Source organism: Hemiscyllium ocellatum, chromosome 2 (genome assembly GCF_020745735.1).
Source record: "Hemiscyllium ocellatum isolate sHemOce1 chromosome 2, sHemOce1.pat.X.cur, whole genome shotgun sequence".
Taxonomy (NCBI): domain Eukaryota; kingdom Metazoa; phylum Chordata; class Chondrichthyes; order Orectolobiformes; family Hemiscylliidae; genus Hemiscyllium; species Hemiscyllium ocellatum.
The window spans coordinates 82992657-83017644 of NC_083402.1; the positions used below are offsets into that span (position 1 = coordinate 82992657).

The following is a 24988-nucleotide window of genomic DNA, read 5'->3' on the forward strand; positions in this document are numbered from 1 at the left end:
ACAGTTGTAAATGTTAATAATATTCACATTAATATTTGTGTAATTTAGGTAAGAATACTTAAGCAACATCTTAGCGCATCTAACCTGAGAAAGCCTGTGGTTCCCTCATCATGTCAGTATAAAACTATTGCATAATTTCAGAATATCGCCTACAATCTGCAATCCTGTTTCACACAGTGATCTCACTACTTCCAGTAGTCAGTCCTACTAACTAGCCACTAACTAGCTTATTCAAGACAATGAGTATTTCTTGTTGAGTTTGTCCAGTCATTCGTAATAAATCAGTGTATCGTGCAATACTTTATCTGTGTGATCTGCAGTCTTTGTAACTCAGCAAGGCAGCACGGTGCGCAGTGGTTAGCACTACTGCCTCACAGTGCCTCTGGGTGCTCTGGTTTCCTCCCACAGTCCAAAATGGTTAGCACTGCTGCCTCACAGCGCCAGAGACCCAAGTTTAATTCCCGCCTCAGACGACTGACTGTGTGGAGTTTGCACATTCTCCCCATGTCTGTGTGGGTTTCCTCCGGATGCTCCGGTTTCCTCCCACAGTCCAAAAATGTTAGCATTGCTGCCTCACAGCGCCAGAGACCCAGGTTCAATTCCTGCCTCAGGATACTGACTGTGTGGAGTTTGCACATTCTCCCAGTGTCTGCGTGGGTTTCCTCCGGGTGCTCCGGTTTCTTCCCACAGTCCAAAAATGTGCAGGTTGGGTGAATTGGCCATGCTAAATTGCCCGTAGTGTTAGGTGTAGGGGAATGGGTCTGGTTGGGTTGCGCTTTGGCGGGTCGGTGTGGACTTGTTGGGCCGAAGGGCCTGTTTCCACACTGTAAGTAATCTAATCTAATCTAAAAAACAAAAGTATGAAGTGTTATCAGACTATATGCTTTTCTCTGGCATATACCAATTTAATAAAATCATATTTCAATCTGTAATGTCTGTGCTGGTACTTCTGTGAAACTTAACTTTTCCCCCCCTTGCTAGCCACCAATGAAAGTGGTCTTCTGTTGTTTTCTTTCTCAAACCTCCCATAATCTTTTATAATCCTGTGACTTCATTACAACTATATACTCTTATATCTATTATTTGGTGAGTTGACGCAGCATATTTTCATCACTACAGTACCCCTCCTGCAACATAGTATCCCAACTCCGTAAAGTAGTGCAATTGCCAAATCCTTTAATAGCACATCACTCCTTTCTTTTTCATGGCTTTGTTGTCACCAAATTAAAATCTAAAATATAATTTAACCTTTTAGTAATAGCTTATATTATCAATTTGCTAATAAAAATTTTAAACTATGTAAATTTAAATTTTACTGATTATTATTATAGATTCGGTGTTCTGACGTACTCTGTTCTTTCTTCATTTTTTTTTGTAAATTTTGTTAAACAGTTTAGTAGTCTGTTTGTTTTGTTAATTGGTTCTCCAGATAGTTTTTGTATGTTGAACACTGAGCCAAATGCAAATATTTCTAGGTCTCATCCAGTTTCACTAACTCGCTAACTCGACATGTTTTCTGGATTACAGGTGATGCAAATTTTTTTTTCCTTGTGTGCAGCTGATTGAAGTTGAATTTTGTTTCTTGCTGGTCTGCCCACTAGTTAACTTATTTTGTAACTTCAACACTACCTTCTGAAGACTCAACTAAAACTCCTGAGATTTGAGCAATTTGCACTGAACTGTGCAATACAAATTTCTTATCTAAATTAGAAACTGTCCTCCTTGTCCTGAATTAATTTACACCCAGTATGAAAGATAAATTTCTCATGACACTAGCTGTTAGTTTTCTTCTCCCTGAAAGGGGATTTTGCTATCCCGAATACACTGTCCCGAAGATGGGATAATTAATGTATAGCATTCCTCTCACTGAAATGTCAATTTAGAATGTGTGCCAAAGTCTTGGAATCAGGTGTAATTTCATTAATCTATGATTCAAGAAGCAAGGATAAAAATGCATTTTCAAGGCTGGCACTATATTACAAAACAGCCTTCGTAAGAACATCAGGATCAGATGTAGAAGCAGGATTAAACCAAATGGCCTGTTGAGTATGGTTTTGCCATTTGATATGATCATAATTGAATCTCTTTTGTAACTATATTTTCTTGTTCATTTAAAGTAACTCAAGATTCCCCAAGAGATCAAAAACTAGCTTGAGTGTATTTAATGACGTAGTATGAGCAACCTTCTAGAGAATTCGAGGATTTAGAATCCCTGAGTGATTGAATTTTAACACATCTCAATCGCAAATAGTTGTTCTCTTATCCTGAGGCTATGACCACATATTCTAGATTCCCTGAGATAGTGAAATAATTTCTGTGTCTACCACATTAAGACCTTACCTTCAGAATCTTGCATATTTTCAATGAGATTGCCTCTCTCATTCTTCTAAACCTTCAAAAAGGTGTAGAATTCATTCAACCATCAAACAACAGCCCTATCTGGATGAAGGTAGCTGTGAGCCAACACTCGTGCTTCTAAATCTGTCCCCCATATCCAGTCAAAAGTGTTATAGAACTAGTTATTCATGTATTTGTGTATACACACTGGGTTAACGGGCATTAAAACCGGGTGCTGGAGAAACTCAGCCAATCTTTTGTGCGATGTCTGACTGCATTCAGCCAAATTTTCCATCTGATTTTCATTGACTCCAGTTTTGCAAGGGCACCTTGATGGTCACTTGTCAAATACTATCCTAAGGACAGCAACTCTCACTTCACCTCTGGAGTTGAGCTGCAGTGTCCATGAGATCATAAGCTGAGTGATCCACGTTGAACCCAAACTGAGGGTCAGAAAATAGATTATTGGCAAGCAAGTGTCCCTTAATAACATTGTTGATAACCCCTTTTATCATTAGGGATGAGCAATAAATGCTAGTTGAGGCACTAAGACCACATCCTGTGAAATAAATGAATATAAAAAGCTGTGGAATATTTCACGGGAGAACTAAGTTTAAACTACTCCATTATTTATTAAATGATGGTTCCAGTGATTATGCAAAACAAAAAATAGGCTGCAATGTTTTTGAGTTTTCTTCTGACCCAATCCAGATTGAAATTGATGACACGCATTTACTATTGGCATGTCTAATTTTTTTAAATAGAGATTAGCTTCAAGATGGTTTTCATTTTATTGCAGAAATTTCGCAAGGAGGAGAATATTTAGTAGAGTACATTATATTTTAAAGTTGATCTCTCTGATTACCAAATGAAGCAATAGTTTTTGCACTGTCAGTAATGTAGATGAGGAAATTAGTTTGGCTCAGTTGGCTGGATGACTGGTTTGTAATGCAGAGTGATTCCAATAGCATGGGTTCAATTCCCACACAAGCAGAGGTTATCATGAATGATTGTCCATTTCAACCTGTCACTTCACCTTAAACTACCACAAGTTGTGTTTCTTTAATAAAAGTGCAGTCAATGGTCTGATGGGATAATTGACACTTTAGTTGAAAAAAAACCTGAATGAAAACACAGACCATTTCTCACAGTATGTCATGCGAACTCATGGCTGGGCCTAATGTGAGAACCCTCTGGTTTGAAAAGGTGCCTAGACTTCTCATACTACTCTGAAGGATTATGGTATCTTAAAAGTTTGTTGAGTGGTGTATCTCAAGCAACATATCTTCTTGGCTTTTCACAACAAGGAACATACTCACCATATCCCACCAACCGTGCTTGTAAAGCTCTCAGTACTATATCCATTATTAGATAATATTCCATGATTGCATGTAAATTACTGAATAATCCCAAGTGTGTAAAGAATTATACTGACAACTTGGAATTGACACCCCAGATTGAAATGTAACATGTTTGAATGTGCTAGAAGCTACATATAGTAAAACAAAGGACTTTGTTCTTTGTAGACAGAAAGAGCATGCACAAAAACACTTCGCCTGTTTCAACTCTTCAAAATAGGTGATAGCCATTCTCTATTAGTGGAGTAATGCCTTGACAAATCCGAGTGAACATGCTTTGTTTAAAGTTTAACAAGACTTGGCAGTTAATTCCATCAAGATCAGAGTGGTGCTGGAAATGCACAGCAGGTCAGGCAGCATCCGAGAATCGATGTTTCCGGCAGGAGCCCTTCATCAGGAATTAATTCCATCATCATGACAATATCTCTACCAATCACAGTCTACTTTATACACCATAAGTGTTGTTTTCCTTTACTTTGGTATTACATATGAATTGTGTTAAAGTGTGAAAGACAGAAAGCTTCAGCAAAGTGTCTTTTTTTTAGTGTTTACCAACATTATGGTCTACCAAATGACTAACTGTTCAGTGGTGTTCATCCTAATATTTGTGTAAATTTCTGTTTATACATGGAAAGGGTGCTTTGCTAGAAATTTTAAGACTTTTCAATTTGAAAATTATATGTTTAAAAATTATTTACGTTTCCTCATTTTTGTTAGAGCTACAGAAACAACAGAAGATGTTGAGAGCCTTCGCCCACCTCGATTTATTCATGAAGATGGAGTAATTAGACCATACAGGTTGAGAGAGGGAATTGGCATGCAAATGTTACAGGTAATTTTTTTATAGTTACTTGACTACATTTTCTGTACAGGGATACCTTTCTAATATTGATTTTTTAAAAAATTTCTTAATTCTTTATTTGTAAGTTTTTTCAGAACTGTGTATGTTTCAGCAGTGATTGCTGTATGTACAATATGCAATCAGTATAATGGATATTGGGAACTATGAGCTTAAAATACTTTTCCAATAAAAGGCAGCAAAGAAAACTACAGTGAAACTAACCAGTTATTTTACTTCTTTCCCTCTTTACCATGCTTGCAGAAAGGACAGGCGTGCAAAGAATGGAATAGGTTGACCATGCTGATGATTAATCTGATCAAATTGCTGTATATCATCAATGCATGCATTCATAACAGTCCAGTTGTCTACAGCCAATACCATCAGTGGTCCTGTTAGTGTCTTACTGTTCTATGATTTTGTTTTGCTTTTAGTTGAAAAGTTGCATACTGGACAGTACATAGGGATAGACAGAGAAATGGACAGCATACCTGTATACTTGAACATTTCCAACTAAAATCAATGCAAGTTGCACAAATCAAAGAAGGCTGAGAAGAGAATTTTGCAGAACCTATTCTTAGTGTAGGACATTGTTCTCTTAGCATTTGTTTACACCCACTTTTGCAATTTTAATTTGGTTCATCCTTGTCTTCTATTGCTGTTTCTAATTCTGTGATAAGTTTTGTAGTTTGTATTTGATAAGAATTGCATACAAAACTCCAGGTAATTGTACAATTGTGAAGATACTGTAATAAACGTTTTGTCCAATTTTTATAGTTCCTTTCATATCACTCATGACAATGCTTTTTCCTGTTCAACTCCTACATCGTTGCTTTTTAATTCACAATAGTTCTGCAACTAATAAAGTCATAACATGCACAAAAATGGCTTTTTATAATTTCTGCATAAATATATATTAATGTTGGAATGTGAAAATGTTTTTACCACTCATATGTCTTTCTATCATTTCATTATAAATTGACTAACTACTATGAAAATGTGGTCAGTTTAAAAAAAAATTCCATTGTTCTGGCTCATTACTTTTACGGGGAGATACCCTTTATAGGTGAACTAAACTTAAGGCTGTCCTCGATGAATTTGAGCCATCGAGTTCTGGCAGAAGAGTATCGTGCATTCTCCAACATAGTCAAGCCTTTGAGTTAAATGTTCAGCTGATTTGAACTGACAATCTTAGTTGAAATGAATTTAGTCAGTTTATGATTTACAGAAGTTATGAATAAGAATTGTGGTTGATGGTAGAAGGATTAGCTAATAAAAACAAATTTGCAAACATCACTACAACAGCCATAGACAAATCTCAATACAGTGGGTTTCTGTGGAGTGAGTTTTATTTCAAATTGATAAATTTCTGAATCCTTTGTTTTTCAGCCAGAGGAATGTCCTCTGGTTTCAAAGAGGAGAGCATTCAAACATTTGTCATATAGTGGAAGTCTGTTAAGTCAGTTCAATATACTGCAAATTTGTTTAAGGCATAGGGATCTGATGACTCCAACAAGAGGGATATCATTAGTTAAATTTTCTTTTGCTAATAAGAGTTTTCTTATTATTGTTCAGTGTTCAAACAAACTTCCACTGTAACAGAATATCAAACAGACACTTCCGCAATAACATTGACAAAACTTTCATATATATATATATATATATGTGCTGTTACTTTCCTCAGTTTTTAGCATAATAGTTGTAAATGTAGCAATTAATACATTAATACAACACAATTTAACCAAATAAAATTTATAATCGAACTTCACATTTTCTTTAAATTGTCACAGAAAATAGATTTTTTTTATTCTTTTTTAAACAGAAATCCAAGACTTGTGAAATTCATAGCCTGTTTAAGATAGCCTCCATCCCAATCAGACAAGAAATAGATATGGTGAAGGACTTTTTCCCTAGGATAGGGGACTTCAAAACTTGAGGCATAGGTTAAGGTGAGACAGGAAAGATTTAAAAGGAACCTGAGAGGCAATGAAACATTTGGAAAGTGTAGCAAAGTGAACTAATTGGAAAGCTGTTTCATGAGAGTGAAGGTCTGAGTGGTCTCCTTTGCTGCATCATTCATTCTTACATAAACTGTATATCAAAGATTGTTGTATTTCAAAACCATTAAAATCCATACCTTACAGGTTGTGAATGCTCATATTGTATACTGAATAAATAATTAAGTTTTATTAGCTAGTCAGGATTCACGCCTTGCAGAAGAACCTGAAATGCCATTGCAGTATCTGAGAAAGTGCTGCACATGTATAAGAGTGCTATTTTAAATTGAGTCCCACTTACCATCTAGAATGAAAAAAACAAATATATCATGCTTTTGCACAAAAACAGAATGGTTCATCCATGGTATTTTGGCTAATATTTATTTTCCAGCTTACATTATGAAAAACAGATTGCAGTCGGTTCTGCTATAACACATGTTGCTTTAACACAATTGAAGAACCTAGACCATTATTTGTAAAATCCGATCCTTCCTTACCTGTATTGGCTATAATGTGATTCCATTAGTTTGAATGGCATGGCTATTGCACAATTTTCTTATAATGCGAGATTGCACGAGAACAGAACTATCGCGTTATATCAGAACTGACTACATTTGAGTGCATTTGGTCTTGGTTACATTTCGTAAATTATAGCAGTAACACATTTTAGAAGTATCTAATTAGCTGTAAGGTGCTTTGGAATGTCCTGCTGTCATGAACGGTGTAAATTGAAGTTTTCTTTGGAGTGTTTTGTTTTTTTCTATTGATTTTCTTCCTTTCTCTTTTGATTTGGACATTTTCTTTAAATAAGTGGTTTAATTTTTGTTCTGTTGTGGTCATGCACAGGAATAGAAAATGTGTCCATTTCAATCAAACATAGGGAATGGATGTTTCTGTTCTGTATAATGACATCACTTCCTTAGCTTCAACATCAAAAGAGAATCCTTCATTTATACTAGTATGTTTTAGATTTAGATTAGATTCCCTACAATGTGGAAACAGGCTCTATGGCCCAACTAGTCATCACTGACCCTCTAAAGAGTAAACCACCCCAACCTGCTTCCCTCTGACTAATGCACCTTTCACTATGGGCAATTTAGCATGACCAATTCACCTAACCTGCACATCTTTGGACTGTGGGTGGAAACCAGAGCACCCAGAGGAAACCCACGCAGACACGGAGAATGTGCAAACTCCACACAGACAGTCACCCAAGGCTGGAAATGAACCTGGGACCATGGTGCTATGTGGCAGTAGTGCTAACCACTGAGCCATTGTGCCACCACTGTTATTTTCCATTAATTTTTTTTTGAAAGCTGCAGATTCTGGGGACCTGGAACAGAAACAGAAATTGCTGGTGAAAGTTCTGATCAAGAGTTACCAGACGCGAAACGCTTTCTTCCCACAGATGCTGCCAATCCTGCTGACTTTCGGCAGCAATTTCTATTTTTTGTTATTTTCCATTTCCTGTGTTAGCCATTCATGTGTATGTGCAGCCTCTCCTTCTCTGCTTCATAATCTGTATGTCTAACACCATCTAAATTTCTCTGTCTGTCCCTCCTTCCCTCTCTTTCCCCTTATAAATCCGTTTCTCTTTCCAGTTGTTTTCACTTCTATCTTTGTGTGTTTCTCTTTTGCTGCATAGGAGCAGAAGTAGGCCATTCAGGCCATCTCATTTACTCTGCCATTCAGTGAGATCATAGGTGATCTGATAATTCTCACCTCCATTTTCCTGCCTAATCCCCATAATTCTTCATTCTTTTTCTTATTAAAGATATGTTTATCTCGACCTTAAATATATTTGAAACAACATCGTTTCCAGCGCCCTACGCAGTAGAGAATTCCACAGATTCACTGTTGTCTGAGAAGGAATTCCTCCTCATCCGTCATAATTGAGCAATCTCTTACTCTGCGATTATGGACTCTGGTCCTAGAATCCCTCACAATGCGAAACAACTCCTTTCAAGTATCTACCCTTTCAAGTATCTCCCCTAAGAATCTTCTGTGTTTCAATAAGGTTGCTCCACATTCTTGTATATTCCAACAAGTATAGACCCAATCTATTCAACCTTTTCTCATATGAGAATCCCTCCATAACTAGTATCAGCCTGTTAAACTTCTCTGGACTCCCTCCAATGCAACTGTATCTTTCCTTGTGTCTGATTATTACCTTGTATCGTTTTAGCAAAACACACCAAGTCCCCTAAATTATATAAATGTACTTTGTAGTCTGTCTTTCTATCCAATCTATCTCCATCTTTCTAATTCTGTGCTTGCCACCTGTCTATCTGGAAAGGCAATACAGAAAGTATAAATTGTTTTACTGGTCAGTACGAAGTTTACATTGAGGTAATGAAAGCAAGGGATTGGACATAAGGGGTAAGATTATTGCATAAAATATTTATTAAATTTCCTTAATTACTGTGAATACTTTTTAAAAATTCATTCTTGGAATATTGTATAATTAGCAAGCTAGCATTTACCACCCATTACTGTTCGCCTTTGAGAATGTGCTGGCAAGACATTACATTGAATCGCTGCAGTCGCTAGTGAAGCTGGCATAATGTGCTGTAAAGTGGAGAGTTCCAGGATTTTGACCCAGTGATAATGAAGAAATTGTAATATATTTCAAAGTATGTGACTTGCAGCTGAAGTCTCTATGCACCTAATGCCCCTTTATGGCAGTAGGTATCACAGTTTAAGGAAATGCTTTCAACTAAGCTCTTTTGTAGCGGTTCATCATCTTGATTGTGCACACTGTGGTCATGGGAATGCTGTTGGTGTACAGAATGATTGTTTGTGATGGAAAGGGTGTCAATCAAGTATTCTGTTTTGCATTGAAGCATTGTTGGAGCTGCATTCATCCAGGGAAGCAGAATGTTTTTATCACACTCCTAATTTGGGGAAAGGACATGTTTCACTTGCCATAGAATACCCAGCTTCTGATTCTCTTATAGCTACACGTAAGTTGTTAACAGTAGGGAATTCAAAGGAATGTGGAGGGGCAATTGTTATAACTTCTAGTGTTGAAGTCAATGTGTAGCAGTTGGATGCCACTTATGAGTACATGTTTGAATGTTATTCAAATACTTGCTACATGCAGGACTGACTGTTTCCTGATCTTGGAAATTGTGAATGGTATTGAACACTAATAATTATCATTAAATATCCCCACTTCCTCTCTGTGATGGAGAGAATGTCATTGATTAAGCAGCTAATGGTGGACCACTGGCCTGAGAAATTTCTAATGCAATAGCTTGGACTATAATAATTAGCCTCCAACAACCAAACCCATCTTCTTTTGTATCAGATATGATTATAATCAGTGGAAAATTTGATGGAATGGACAGATGTGTTAAATTAAATCTGATACTAAAAGGAACAAAGTGATTTTGGTGTTATATGAGGAAAAACAATATGTTAAATCATGTCATTTTTAAAGCGATGCAAGAAGAAACCTAGCTTTCTCTGCAGAAATCTCTGAAAGTGTTGAGACAGGTTTACAAAGGTGTTAATTAAGTTTTTGGGATCCTTGGCTTTGTAAATACGAATTGAATAGGCTACTACCTTTATTCTTAGTAAATATAAAATGCTAGGAACTTATGTTAAATATGTAGAAATCATGTAGTTCAACCACAGCTGGAAGAATCGGTGCCATTTATGTGTGGGCATTCTTCAACAACATGAAAGCTTTGCAGAAAGGATTTATTGGACTGATTCTGGGGATGAGCGACTACAGTTACTTGGATACACTGAAGGAGTTGGGGTTGTTCACCTCACAGCAAATAAAGCTATCAGGAGATTTCATAAAATTGCATAATATCATAAAGGGCTGAAAATGTGTTGCTGGTTAAAGCACAGCAGGTCAGGCAGCATCCAAGGAACAGGAAATTCGACGTTTCGGGCCAGAGCCCTTCTTCTGGCCCGAAACGTCGAATTTCCTGTTCCTTGGATGCTGTCTGACCTGCTGTGCTTTAACCAGCAACATATTTTCAGCTCTGATCTCCAGCATCTGCAGACGTCACTTTTTACTCTAATATCATAAAGGACTTGGAAATGATAAAAACATTGGGGAAGGGTTTTCCATTGTTAACGCTCAGTGTGGCATAGATTTAAGCTGATGAGTAAAGGTTTGGAACATTGCCTAATGGGGCTAATTGAAATGTACAGATCAAAAGAGTTTAATGTTGATTTAATGCTTTTAAGGAGGAAGGATCGGCAGGAATTTGGGTTGGGGAAGGGAGTGGCATTTAGCAGAGTGCTTTTTGAAAGAGCCAGTGCAGGTTCAGTCAATTGATCTTTCCTATGCTGTGCTTCCAATGATAAGATGTAAAATACAGTTCACATTTTGAACTATACCACAAGCAAAATTTGAGAGTATAGCTGTATATTGTCTCGCACAGAAACAGTATGGTTTAAGTAGGATTTTTTTGTGGTAGTTGTTATCAGTTGATATAACTCTCGCAAATTGAGTCAGAAAATTAAAAATTCAAGTTCCTTTCTTGGCCTGAGCATACAAATATAGAGATTCCACTGCAGTCCTAAAAGAGAATTTCATTTTAAGAGGAGTTAAATTCAGATGAGATATTAAACCAAGGCCCTGCATATTATCTCAGATGGGGCTATTTGATCACATGACGATTCTGTACAAGATTATACCTGATATCAGGATCACTATTTATCCTTAAATTTATAAAAAGATTATATGGTTCTTAAGAATGTGCCAACTAACAGTAACATTATATGTGCAAATTGGCTGTTGCGTTACAATACTGATACTTAAAACAAAATTACTTAATTATGTGTAAAATACTTTGGTTATATTGTAACTGTGGTAGGTGGTATACAAACATAATCTTCCTTTAATTTTAGCAGAAAAAGAAAATTATGTTCTTTTTTAGGAATCAGTGTCAGGACTTTATTTTTGTTCCAGTTGTGTTATTAAATAAAAGATGAATTGTGAATTGATTCAAACCCTTGATATGTTGGTATCTATTGATAATTGAAAAATTAGTTGGATTTTATTTTGCAATGGGTTGTTTTTACTATATACTAGAAGTGCTTAAAATACTAGTTCTGTGCACTGTGGGGGCACTCTTTTATTAATCTGACTTTTTTAACATTTGTAAAAAAAATCCCATTCTGTAATGAGTCAATCATTTCACAAACTTGGAAAGATGAAAACAAGGGAAATTAGTTGGTCCAAGAAATTATTACAATAGAAAATAAAAACTGCATTTCCATTTAGTCGTCTGATCCAACTAATGCAAGTTTAAACTGTAACGTGTTGTTACATCATTAATTTTTGAACATCATATTACATCTCATTCACAAAAGTATTTTCAAATGTATTCAGAACTGCATTATATTTGAATAAAACACTAGATGAAATATTGTAGTGACATTAATAAAGAGCATCAAAACCCTATTACTTGTAACTGTAGTATTTTCATTAATGAGTGAACTATTTGTAGCTGCCTTTTCCAGTGACCAAAAGTGCATTAATAGCCTTCATGATAATCAATATTTTTGATCATGTTGAAGTAGAATTTAAAATTATAAGACAACCTGGGTGCAAAGAACATTACAGAAGTCATAGATGACAGAAAATGCTAGATAATTGTGAAGACAATAGTCACCAGCTTCAACAGGACAAGGAATGTTAGTGGAATGGGCAAATACCTCGTGTTATTTAGCAAAGGAGTGCAAAGTGATTCCTCCTTGGTAGGAAGGAGGGTGAGAGGAAATAGAAATGTGTCTGACGTCGGTTGTGGGTAAATTGTTAGAGGTGATTCAAAAAGATAGTATTTATAGACATTTGGCGAGGCATAAATTGATTAGGGATAGTAAGCATGGTTTTATCCTAGGAAAATCATGTGTCACAAACTTGATTGAATTTTTTGAGGAAGTTACCAAAAAGATTGATGAAGGCAGTGCAGATTTTGTTTACTTGGACTTTACCAAAGCCTTTTACAAGTTTCCACCTGTCAGAATAATTAGTAAAGTTAAATCACATGGGATTCAGCGTGAGCTTGCCAATTGGATACATAATTGGCTTAACAGCAAGAGACAGAATGGTGGTGGAGGGTTGCTTTTCTGACTGGAAGTATGTCATCAGCAGTTTTCTACAGGAATTGGTTCTTGGTTGTCTTTTCTTTGTCATTTATATAAATAATTTGGATGACGCTATAGAAAACATGGTTAGTAAGTTTGCAGATGGCATACTAAACAGTGAAGAAGGTTTTCTAAGATTACAAAGGGATCTTGATCAGATGGTCAATGGGCTGAAAAAAATGTAGGTGGAGCTCAATCTGGATAAATATGAGGTTTTGCATTTTGGTACAATAAATGGGGCAGGGCCTACACAATTAATCGTATGGCTGGGTAGTTTTGTGAACCAGAGGAACCTGTGGGTTTGGGTACATAATTCTTTAAAGTTTGCCTTTAAAATATAGAAAGGGTTGCTAAAAAGGCATTTAGTGCACTTGCCTTCATTTCTCAGTGCTTTGAGTGTAGGAGTTGGGAAGACATGTTGAGGTTGTACAGGATATTGGTGAGGCCTCTTCTGGAGTGCTGTCCTGCTGGTCCCCCAGTTACAGGAAGGATAATTCTAAGCTAACCCTGTCTACGACATCTTTCATTGGGTCGTAGGAAGTTGACAGGTTAAGAGGGGTATAAGTAAAATTAATGATTGGTGTCTTTTCCCTAGTTTGGGGGATTTCAAGATGAGGGAGCATATTTTTAAGGTGAGGAGAAAGATGTTTAAAAAGAAATGAGAGGCAAATCTTTTACACTGAGGGTGGTTCACATGTGGAATGAACCTTCTGAAGAAGTGGTGGATATGGACACAGTTGCTGTGTTTAAAAGATACTTAGATGTGTCCATGAATAGGAAAGGATTGGAGGGATATGGGCCAGGAGCAGGCAGGTAGGACTAGTTTAGTTTGGGAAGATGGTCAGCATGGACTGGTTGGATTGAAGGTTCTGTTTCTGTGCTATATGACTCTATAACAAATGGTACAATTTTAAACAAGATTCAAGCGAACTGGGACTAAATGTGGACAGATTTTTTGAAGGTGCCTGGCAGCTTTGAAAAAGTTTATAATTTAGCATAGAGGATCCTGGGTTTTATAAACAGGAAAATAGGATGCAAGAATCCTGTGGAATCTTTATGACATACTGGTTTGGCCAACTGGAGTATTGGTCCAATTTCAGACAGTACACTTTAAGATCTTGGGAAACCTGTGAAAGCTTTGGAGAAGGTGCAGAAGAATTTTAGAAGAATAACTTGGGGCATGGAAGCCCTCACTTACATAGTTTGGAAAAGCTTTGGTTATTCTCCTTGGATTAATATAGAAAATATCATAAAGATTGACAGGCTGCTTGATCGAGGGGATCAAAAAACAGATCTTAAAAAGAGGTAAATTATTCCCATTTGCAGGGACCGTTAAGATCCAAATAATGCAAATTTAAAGTAGTAGTACAAATAATCAAGTGTGAAATGAAGAACATATTTATGTAACTGTTTTTCAGTGTACTTTCTGAAAGAGTGGATTCAGTTGTTGCCTTCAAGAGGGAAATGGACAGGCATCTGAAGGGGAGAAACACATAAGGCTATAGGGAAAATGTGGGGAGTGGGACCAGTTAAGTTGTAATTGAAGAGAGCTGGCACAAGCTCAAAGAGCTTAATAGCCTTCCATGTTGGTAACGGTTGCATGAATTTATAAGTTGGTTTGAGGTTGGTTATATTCTAAATTATCTACTTTGTTTGCATTGTTAGTATCTCCACTGAGAGCTTAATCTAATTAGTGAAATGGATAATGAGTAATGTAAATACTCAGTTATTTTATTTGTGTAATATTGTTTCAACTACAAGTTTTAAAGGAGTGTTAGAAAAACCTTCATCAACGTAAGAGATACTTCACGTAATGTAAGCACATTTCATTTTTGATGAGTGAGCTCTTGTATCTGGATCAGGAAAGTAGGATGTTAGGGTCATTGTGACTATTCTTTGTTCAAGCTGGCCATATGAGGTGCATAGAAATGAATGGAGTTGCAAGCTAAGATCAGCTATGCAGATCTAGGTGAGAGGCTTGGCACTTGATCGTGCCAAACTTTACCTTACAGGTCTTTGATCCTCTTGATCTCCAAGCTCACTTCCTTAACCTGCCTTTGTGAAAGTTCATCTCACTGAATCTTCTCAGGCCCTCAGTTACAGCTCTTGGCTAGGATGGGAGACTCTGGGACCTGCTTTTGCAGATCTCTTCACTGTTCCAATAGGTGCTGCAGCCTAAAATATGTAATTTTGTTATTTTTTTGCTGAAGAGTATAAAGGATGTTTTTAAATTAGAAATCTGTTTCATAAGATAGTTAGCATTTTATCCTGCCAATTCTTTCTTAATCAGGCAGCATGGAGGCTGATTTTTAATTGATTTGCTCTAGCAAAGAACAATCAGATGGTCTCTGACTCTTGTGATTGGGCTTACAATCTGAAAATTGCCCAATGGCCAAAAAGCAACAAAGTCAGGAAAGTTTTTAGTCCATTGTATCAAATACAGAATGGTTTGATCCAAGTAAATGTCATGGCAGTACTCAGAAAAGGAGTGGGTAATTTTTGCATTGTTGTGGCTGGTGATAATACCAAGAATAAGTGTTGGCTCTTTTACCTTGTTTACAGAACTTACTACACAAAAAGGTACAAAGCAATAATGTTAATGTGTAACATTAACACTGAAGTTCAAATTAATTAATTGTATGTGAATTGCTTTGAGATATTTCTACGAGACATGATACGTTTAAGAAATCCAGTCTTCCTTGTTTCCCCACCAAGTTTGAGCATTGTTAATTGAGTATTTGTTTACAAAAACTATTTACCTTGTGGCTTTTGTCTCAGCATAACTCTGTGTGGTAAAGCGTTCTTCATGGTAAAACCAATAGTGTAGCATTCTATTGTTTTCTGATAAATTTCATGCTTAGCTTGATTTTTTTTAAACTGAGGAATTTTATTCCAATTGATTTTATAAAAGGAAGATACAGTCAAATTAGAGAGATAAACCAAAACACAACTTGAGAGAGTGAATTTGTGTGGTCGGATTGAGAGATCGCTGCTGGGATTGCATGCTTATTCTACATTTAACACCTAAACATTAGCATTGAACATTCTTATTAAGTGGAGCCCCAACTTCACAGCCTCAGATGGTTGTTACATTTGCTTTCACTATCTCTAATGCAAATATAGATTTTGTACACTTCATACATGTTAACACTGTCTAATGCTCCTGAAGTATCATGTGACCTTAATCCTGAAAACCTAGCTCTTTGACTATGTGTTAATGTTTGGTTGAATATCTCCTTTTTGGGTCTCTGAATTTCTTTGATAATACTCGTGAAGTGACATTGGATGTCTTGTTATATTAGAGATACTATATAAATGCAAGTTGTTTTTACTTTATCTTCAGGTCCCTGAATAGCCTTACCGTTTCCTATCTCTATAACCTCATTCATCTGTTTAAGCCTCTCCAATTTCTACAATCCTCCAATTCTGGATCATTGCATTTTATTGATTATCTTCATTCCATTATTGGCAATTTGCCTTCAGTTGCCTAGGTTCTCATCATGGCAGTTACCTCCTTAAATATCTCTACCCTTTCTCCTTTTAAGCAATTTGTGTAATACTTTGTCTAAACTTTGAGTCATTTGTCTTAAAGTCTCCTAATCTGGATTGATACCAAACTTTAACAATTGCTGTCTACTTTTCAGTTAGTATTCTCAAGTTTCTCCGTGTTCCAAATAGTGTCAGTAGGCTCAAATAAAAGGTGAAGAATGGAGTTTAGTTTATACTTCATGTTACATCTACACAGCCAGTTGGACACCATTAAATGGGTTGTGCAAGATCTTGCATATATGCCTTGCATATATTGTTAATTTCATCTTCTACTATGCAATTTGATTGTTGTCACCTATACTGAGATACAGTGAAAAGTGTTGTTTTGCATGGTCATACAATCAGATTGTACCATACAAAGTGCATCTGGTTAGCAGAGCAGAGTACAGAATACAGTGTTGCAGCCGCAGAGAAACATCAGAGTTATCATTTGAGAGGTCCATTCAAAAGCCTGAATACAGCAGGGAAGAAGCTGTTTATGAATCTATTTGTATATGTATTCTAACTTTTATATTCTCTGCCTGATGGAAGAGGATAGAAGAGCTCTTTGATTATATTGGTTGTTTTCCCTGATACAGCAGGAAGGACAGATGGAGTCAGTGAATGGGAGGCTGTTTTGCATGATGTCATGAGTTTTGTTCACAACTCTCTGTAGTTTCTTGTGGTCTTGGGAAGAACAGTTGCTATGCTATGCTGCAATGCATCTGTAAAAATTGGTAAGAGTCCTTATGGGCATGCCGAATTTCCTTAGCCTCCTGAGGAAGTAGAGACAGTGTTGTGCTTTCTTGGCTGATGCATCGATGTAGGTGTACCAGGACAGCTTGATGATCATCTCTCACAGGAACATGACGCTCTTGACCATCTCCACCTCAGCATCATTGATGCAGACAGGGGCGTGCTCTCCACTCTGCTTCCTGAAGTCAGTGACGTTAATGAAGAGATTGTTGGCTTTATGCCATGCCACTAAGCACGCAATCCCTTTCCTGTATTCTGTCTCCTCGTTGTTTGAGATCAGACCTACAATGATGTTGACAATGCAATTTGTAAATGGAGTATATATTGGTCACACAGTCATGAGTATATAAAGAGTATGGTAGAGGAATGAGTATGAAGCCTTGCAGGACACTGGTGTTGAGGGAATGTTGTCACCTATTCTTACTGATTGTGGTCAATGGGCCAGGAAGTCAAGGATCCAGTTATAGAGAGGGAGCCAAGTATAGAATTAGGTTTGTTGAGAATTATGGTATTGAAGGCGGAACTGCAGTCAATACGTAGGAGCCTGATGTTATCCAGATGAACTACTTCAGCTCCTGGATGACAATGTTGATATTGTAGTTTGTACTGTCATGACAAATACAAGTAAATCTTATCTGGATCTGTTCCTGAGATGGACATTTGAGAAATAGGCTTTGAAAACCTTTATCTCTGCAGGTATCTTTGCCTCTTTGAGCTGCAACTAAGTTTTGGAGATTGTAGTTAAATAGTCTTCAGTGACCAGATTAATGTTTTGTATTAGATCCTTTACAGCTTTTAAGCAATGACATTTTTCAACTTTAAGTTTGATTTTCATTGTAGATTCGGTTGCACTATATCTGATGCTGTGTCTATTTATGGCTAAGTGTTTGATACCTAAAGGATTGCTGTGTGAATCTATTAGATGCTCCTATATGTTTCTGCAAGCATTATTGAATCAAAGATAATCAACGTGACATTGTAGTTAGATCAAATAAACAGGAAATCTGACAGTTTAACAGTACAGAGTCTTTTCTGGCAATAGATGTTGGACAACAGGCTTAGCTGTTATGTCCCTGTGTTAATGGAGTCTGACAAAACTAAGCATACACATAGATTGACAAACTTAGGTGTTACCAAGATGAATATCGCATATGAAACCATCCCACAGGTCAGAGTGCAGGAAAAGAAACGTAAACTAAATTAGCAAAAATATGTTCAAAATGATTTAAACATTTCAGACTTTCCAGGAATTCTTGCTGCATCAAGTATAATGATTCAATTTAAAGCAAACATGTTCAGAGATGATATCACAGCCTTAAACTTAGAGGGGGTCAATTCAGAACAGAAATGCGGAGACATTTCTTCAGCCAGAGAGTGGTGGACCTGTGGAATTCATTGCCGCAGAGTGCAGTGGAGGCCGGGACGCTAAATGTCTTCAAGGCAGAGATTGATAGATTCTTGATGTCTCGAGGAATTAAGGGCTACGGGGAGAATGCGGGTAAGTGGAGTTGAAATGCTCATCAGCCTTGATTGAATGGCGGAGTGGACTCGTTGGGCCGAATGGCCTTACTTTCACTCCTATGTCTTATGGTCTTATCTAGATTTCACAAAGTACAGTGCATTAGATTTTTTGATATTTGTGGAAATTTGGACGTTTATTGCTATGTATCCATTGATCGAAATTGAAGTCACATGATGGACCTGGATTTTAACAATGTTCAGCTCATGTGAAAGTGTGGAAAGAAAAGGCTAACTCTGTCAAAGTCAGTCTTGACCCAACTAGCCAAGTTATCAAATGCAGCAAGATTAGTAGCACTGAGTCATGGACACAGTTGTTCACTTCTTGTAGAGAGGCAGAAGAGCTCTAAATATATGCAGATAACGATCCTACATGATTTTAAGTATCACGACATAGCTTCATACAGGTTCACATGATTGCTAAGAGATCCTTTGAAGGATGTTCATTCACTTCATTATGGATTATGTTTTTGTAATCATTATTGGATTTGCTAGTACTTTGAGAAATCTTTATGAAGTCAGAAGTCATAAGTTAGTGCATAGGAATGAATATGCAAACATACAAATTAGAAGCAAATGTAAACCATTCAGCTCCTTAGTAAAGAGCAGCACCAACTTGCAAAAGGACCACAGCAGAGACCAGGTCCACAGAAGGCTTAGCTAACCTCATAAAATATACAAACCAAAGCTTCTTCCTTGGTCTGCCTGAGGAACAGTATGTCAGGTCATTACAGATCTCTAGTCTCCTCAAAAAAGACCTGCTTCCTCCTTGATAATCATTGGCAGTGAGTCACGAGACCTCTCCATTTTTACACCTCAGGTTCCCATAGAAGCCAGGTAGGATCCAATCTCCATCATCCAACCATTAATGCATCATGAACACATCACTAGAATTGCACTGCCCAACATTCTTCCCCAAAGCACAGGAACTATGCTCATATTAAGGCGATTTCTGACAATGAAGCAGTCTTTTATAATCAGAAGGACTTCAACCCCATCACATCCAACCACAAGAAGAGGTTTATCTAAATATATGCCTAAGATCCAGGGAACTGCGAAGATGCTTTCATTGTAAGATAATATCACACCCATCACAGTGTGATGAACTACCATCAGTATTTGACAGTGGCAGCTTGAAGGGTAAGGGGGACCCCTGTTTACCATTCTACATCAGAACAAATGCTACAGCAGCTACGTCACTGCAAGGTGAATCGAATACTCAAGTTGAGTTTCAGATGACTTGATAGTTCAAGAGGCACCCTGTGATATTTGTTATGTAGAATGTCCAGTGGTTTGTTAGATTCTGGATAAACTCACTCAACAAAGACAACTGCAGGAGGAAGAGGAGGATGAAGGCCTTCAGAACTTGTCATTTTAACTTGTTATTTAGAATATAAATATTGGTGGAGTTGGGACAGTGAGGAGTATTATCAGAAGATACAGCAGGATACAGATCAGTTGGAGGCATGGGTAGAAAAATGGCAGATGCAGTTTAATCCAGCCAAATGTGAAGTGATGCATTTTTGAAGGTCAAGTAAAAATGGAAATTACACAGTGAATGGCAGAACACTTAGTAGTACTGATATGTGGAAGGATCTGGGTGTGCAAGTCCATAGATCACTGAAGGTGGCAGTGCAGGTAGATTTTTTTAAAAAGAGCCTATGGAATGCTTGCCTTCATTGGAAGGAGCATTGAGTACAGAGATAGGCAAGTTATGCTGTAGCTTCATAAAATTCTAGTTCGGCCACACTTGGAATATTGTACTGTTCTGGTCACTGCACTACCAGAAAGATATGGATGCTTTGGAGAGGGTACAGAGAAGATTTACCAGGATGTTACCTCATATGGGGGATTTTAGCTATGAAGAAAATTTGGATAGACTGAGTTTGTTTTCAGTGGAATGTAGGAGGTTGAGGACGACCTTATAGAAGTTTGTAAGATTATGGATCGCATAGATAAAGTGAAAAGGATGAGGCTTTTTCCAAGGGTGAAGAGCTAATTACTAGGGGACACAGATTCAAAGTGTAAGTGGAGGGACAGAAGCGTAGAAGAGATGTACAAGGAAAGTTTTTCTCACACCCCAGGATGGAGAGTGCCAGGAACGCATTGCCAGAAGTGGTGGAAGCAGACATAATAGCAACATTCAAGAAGCCCATGGACGAATACATGACTAGGAAGGGAATAGAGGGATTCGGATCCTGTAAGTTTTTATATGGAAGGACAAAATGTGGTTCCGCAGGGTTGGACAGCCGAAGGGTCTGTTCCTATGTTTGTTCTTTGAGCATGGATGATGGTAAACATTAAAGGGATTGTCTACAACGTAAGGAGCATTTTACAGTCTGGAATCTCGTATGCATTCAACGCAGGACTGACCTCACAGGTCTTTTATTCCTACTACTCTGATGTGGCCAGACCCTTCATACTAATACTGATGCAAGCTTCAGTCCTGTTAGTTTATAGTCCTCCAAATTGCCATTTTGAAGACATTATAATGACTTCGATGTGTGTTATGGTGCTGAGGGAGACACAGAGCTTGGTTCGTTCGGGAGGTCAGAGCTAGAATGGGGAGTAAAAGGAGGAAAAGTGAAGTGTGCAAATACAAGGAGTGAGGATGAGAGTATAGTGTGCTGCTGTGATGGGTCTTGCGGTAATGTATGAAATAATAAGGAGTAGTCTGAATGATCTGAGGAGTGAGAAGAGGATGTAAGGGATGCATGTAAGACTGTAAATTGGGTAAAAAGGTAGTCTAGTCACGTCATAGAGTCATAGAGATGTACATCATGGTAACAGGCCCTTCGGGTCCAACCCGTCCATGCCGACCAGATATCCCAAACCAATTTGGTCCCATCTGCCAGTACCTGGTCCATATCCCTCCAAACCCTTCCTATTCATATACCCATCCAAATGCCTCTTAAATGTTGCAATTGTACCAGCCTCTACCACTTCCTCTGGTAGCTCATTCCATACACATACCATCCTCTGTGTGCAAAAGTTGCCCCGTATGTCTCTTTTAGATCTTTTCCCTCTTACCCTAAACCTATGCCTCCTTGTTCTGGACTCCCCGACCCCAGGGAAAAGACTTTATCTATTTATCCTATCCATTCCACTCATAATTTTGTAAACCTCTATAAGGTCAGCCCTCAGCCTCCGATGCTCCAGGGAAAACAGCCCCAGCCTGTTCAGCCTCTCCCTATAGCTCAGATCCTCCAACCCTGGCAACATCTTTGTAAATCTTTTCTGAACACTTTCAAGTTTCACAACATCTTTCCGATAAGGAGGAGGCCAGAATTGCACGCAATATTCCAACAGTGGCTTAACCAATGTCCTGTACAGCCGCAACATGACCTCCCGACTCCTGTACTCAATACTCTGACCAATAAAAGAAAGCATACTAAACACCTTCTTCACTATCCTATCTACATGTGACTCCACTTTCAAGGAGCTATGAACCTGCACTCCAAGGTCTCTTTGTTCAGCAGCACTGCCTAGGACATTACCATTAAGTGTATACATCCTGCTAAGATTTACATTCCCAAAATGCAGCACCTCGCATTTATCTGAATTCAACTCCATCTGCCAGTTCTCAGCCCATTGGCCTATCTGGTCAAGATCCTATTGTAATCTGAGGTAACCCTCTTCGCTGTCCACTGCACCTCCAATTTTGGTGTCATCTGCAAACTTACTAACTGTACATCTTATGGTTGCATCCAAATCATATATGTAAATGACAAAAACTAGAGGACCCAGAATCCAATCCTTGTGGCACTCCACTGGTCACAGGCCTCCAGTCTGAAAAACAACACTCCCCCACCACCCTCTGTCTTCAACCTTTGAGCCAGTTCTGTATCCAAATGGCTAGTTCTCCCTATATTCTAACCTTGCTAACCAGTCTCCCATGGGGAACCTTGTCGAACTCCTACTGAAGTCCATGTAGATCACATCTACCGCTCTGTCCTCATCAATGCTCTTTGTTACTTCCTTAAAAAATTCAATCAAGTTTGTGAGACATGATTTCCCACACACAAAACCATGTTGACTATCCCGAATCAGTCCTTGCCTTTCCAAATACATGTACATCCTGTCCCTCAGGATTCCCTCCAACAACTTGCCCACCACCAACGTCAGGCTCACTGGTCTATACTTCCCTGGCTTGTCCTTACCACCTTTCTTAAACAGTGGCACCTCGTTAGCCAACCTCCAGTCTTCCGGCACCTCACCTGTGACTATCGATGATACAAATATCTCAGCAAAAGGCCCAGCAATCACTTCTCCAGCTTCCCACAGAGTTCTCGGGTACACCTGATCAGGTCCTGGGGATTTACCCACCTTTATGCATTTCAGGACATCCTTGCATTGGATGCATGCCTGTGGCATGATACCCTAGATGCTCACTCCTTAACAACCTCGGTCCAGGTTGTCTTCATTACAGGAGCAGATTTCTTCTTGACCCTTCCTGATGAAGAGTCCTGACCTGAAACAGCAACTCTCCTGCTCCTCTGCTGCTTAACCTGCTGTGCTTTTTTAAGCTTCACACTTTATCGAATTTGACTTTCTAGCATCTGCAGTCCTCACTAACTCCAGATCGCTTCTTCCCACTTGCGTGGATCAGCACTTCCTTCCTGACTCTCTCTGTACCTCCAGTGTTTTGAGGAAGTAACTCTCATTTTAGCCATGAGTCTTGGCATCAGGCCCATTGAATCATGTAACAGTTAAGAAACCTGAATGCAATGTTTGAATTGTCCAGATCCCCATGATGAATCATAGAGAAGGCACTCTTATTTCACCTTGTTACTATCTACACCAAACCAACACAATTGTTTTTGGAAACCATTCGGTGAATTTAAATTTGAACATAATTTGTCTTGAAATTTCATGACCACAAAATTTAAAAATCATCGTTGAAAGTTAAGAACCAATATTGTTAATAATCATAAACAAGTTATGTTCTGTTAAGCTTCAAAATCAGAGGAAGTTAATAAAAATTAGCTTTTCCTCCCAGACATTTCCTGGTGCACTATCGACACTGAGATTCCTTGAAACTGTTGAGCCATAAAGGACAAGGTTCATAGTGTAAAACATCACCAAATTTGAAATTATAAAATAATGTGTGGTGAAATACAAAATGCTGATGAAGTTTTAAATCCTAAAGCAAAATTGAGGGTGCTGAGTTTTCACAGTTTTGAAGAATGAATTGGAAATTATGAAATGAAATGAGAGTGGGAAGAAGAGTTAGTTTAGAAAGGTAATGTTAATGAAGTCGGTATGGAAACAATAAACTATTTTAAATGCTGTCTAGTTATGTTCTGATTAACCTTGTAGCTCTAGTCTTGGATATACTGTGACCAAGAAGGCAAGAAGGTTTAATCACTATGAGAGAATTCTCATTTCTGAGTTACATTATGTTGGTATGTAATCATAGATTTAAAAAGATTTTAAAACTTTCTATCATATCACTGACAAGATTCTGGAGTATAAAATGCATACTTTCCAGAAATAAGGTATAAACTTCCTCGTTAATATTAAAAATAAAACGGTGCCTTTTTGATCTTAAAATAGTTTTCATAAGTAAATGTACTAATATGCTGTCTAGCATAAAATAACTAGGTGTTATCAGTATTCATGGAATTTTTTTATTGGTCCTAACCATCAGCTGATGTAAAATAATTAAATGAAATATATTGTGTGACAAATTGTAAAGATGCTTAAAAGTTCACTCCTTAACATATTAAGAAGAATAATTATATCACAATCTGAGAAAGAAGATTTTGCAGGATATTTGCACTGATCCAGATTAGGCACTCACCAATTTCTTCTGATTTTTAAAAAATATTTTTCATGCAATCAAATTATATTGATATCACAACTAAATCTACTTCTCCATTCAAGATTTTGTTTTTTGACTGGTTCAGTTGGAGGATGTTCTCTGGCATTACTCACTCGTCATTTCTTCAGAGATGACTTTTCTAGGAAAATTGTAAATCATCAGTTGTAGGCCACTGGCCTATCCATGACTGGCAGATTTCCTCTCACTGGGTGCAGGTAAAGATGTATTTGCCTTTGGATCCACCTTTTTTTATTTCATGTTGGCCCTTCACTCAGTTTCCAACTGTATAGCTTTCCTGATGTAGCATCTCAAATCATCATGAACTATGGCCAATGCTTCCTACTGATGATTGTCAATGTGGCAAACATAGGGAGACTTCTTCAAAGAGTCCTTGAAACATTTGAGTGGGACCTCTGTTGCATTTATCAGTGATCAGCTCTCTGTACACATCTTGGGCAGACTACTGTTGCCCATCTCTGAGGAGAAAAACCTTGTCCTGGAGGTGTTGCCTGTTACTAGAGCTTCAAAATTTGTGGTGCAGTCCAGCTAGCAGATTTTGATGATGCTATGGAAGCCTGTGGAAGGCATACATAATGGCAGTAAAGAATTCATGCCATACAGAAGGATGGTGACTACCATGGATATTGTATGCTCCACACATTTGTAGTGGAATGTGCTTTTGAAAACCCATCGTTCACTTCTTTATCTGTGGTAACAT

At 37.8% G+C, this 24988-nt stretch overlaps 1 protein-coding gene across 3 annotated transcripts in view; it reads left to right on the forward strand.

Moving 5' to 3' along the window:
- vps13a (vacuolar protein sorting 13 homolog A) overlaps nucleotides 1-24988 on the forward strand; it is a 410927-nt gene that overhangs the window by 359486 nt on the left and 26453 nt on the right. The window contains exons 68-69 of one of the 3 annotated variants that reach the window (XM_060837981.1): nucleotides 4413-4527; nucleotides 4968-5142. In XM_060837981.1, coding sequence (XP_060693964.1) covers nucleotides 4413-4527; nucleotides 4968-4997 — 145 coding nt within the window. In that variant the 3' untranslated portion in view covers nucleotides 4998-5142. Of the gene's footprint in view, nucleotides 1-4412; nucleotides 4528-4797; nucleotides 4945-4967; nucleotides 5143-24988 lie in introns of those variants that run through there. The other 2 variants (XM_060837974.1, XM_060837965.1) reach the window with 2 other exon arrangements.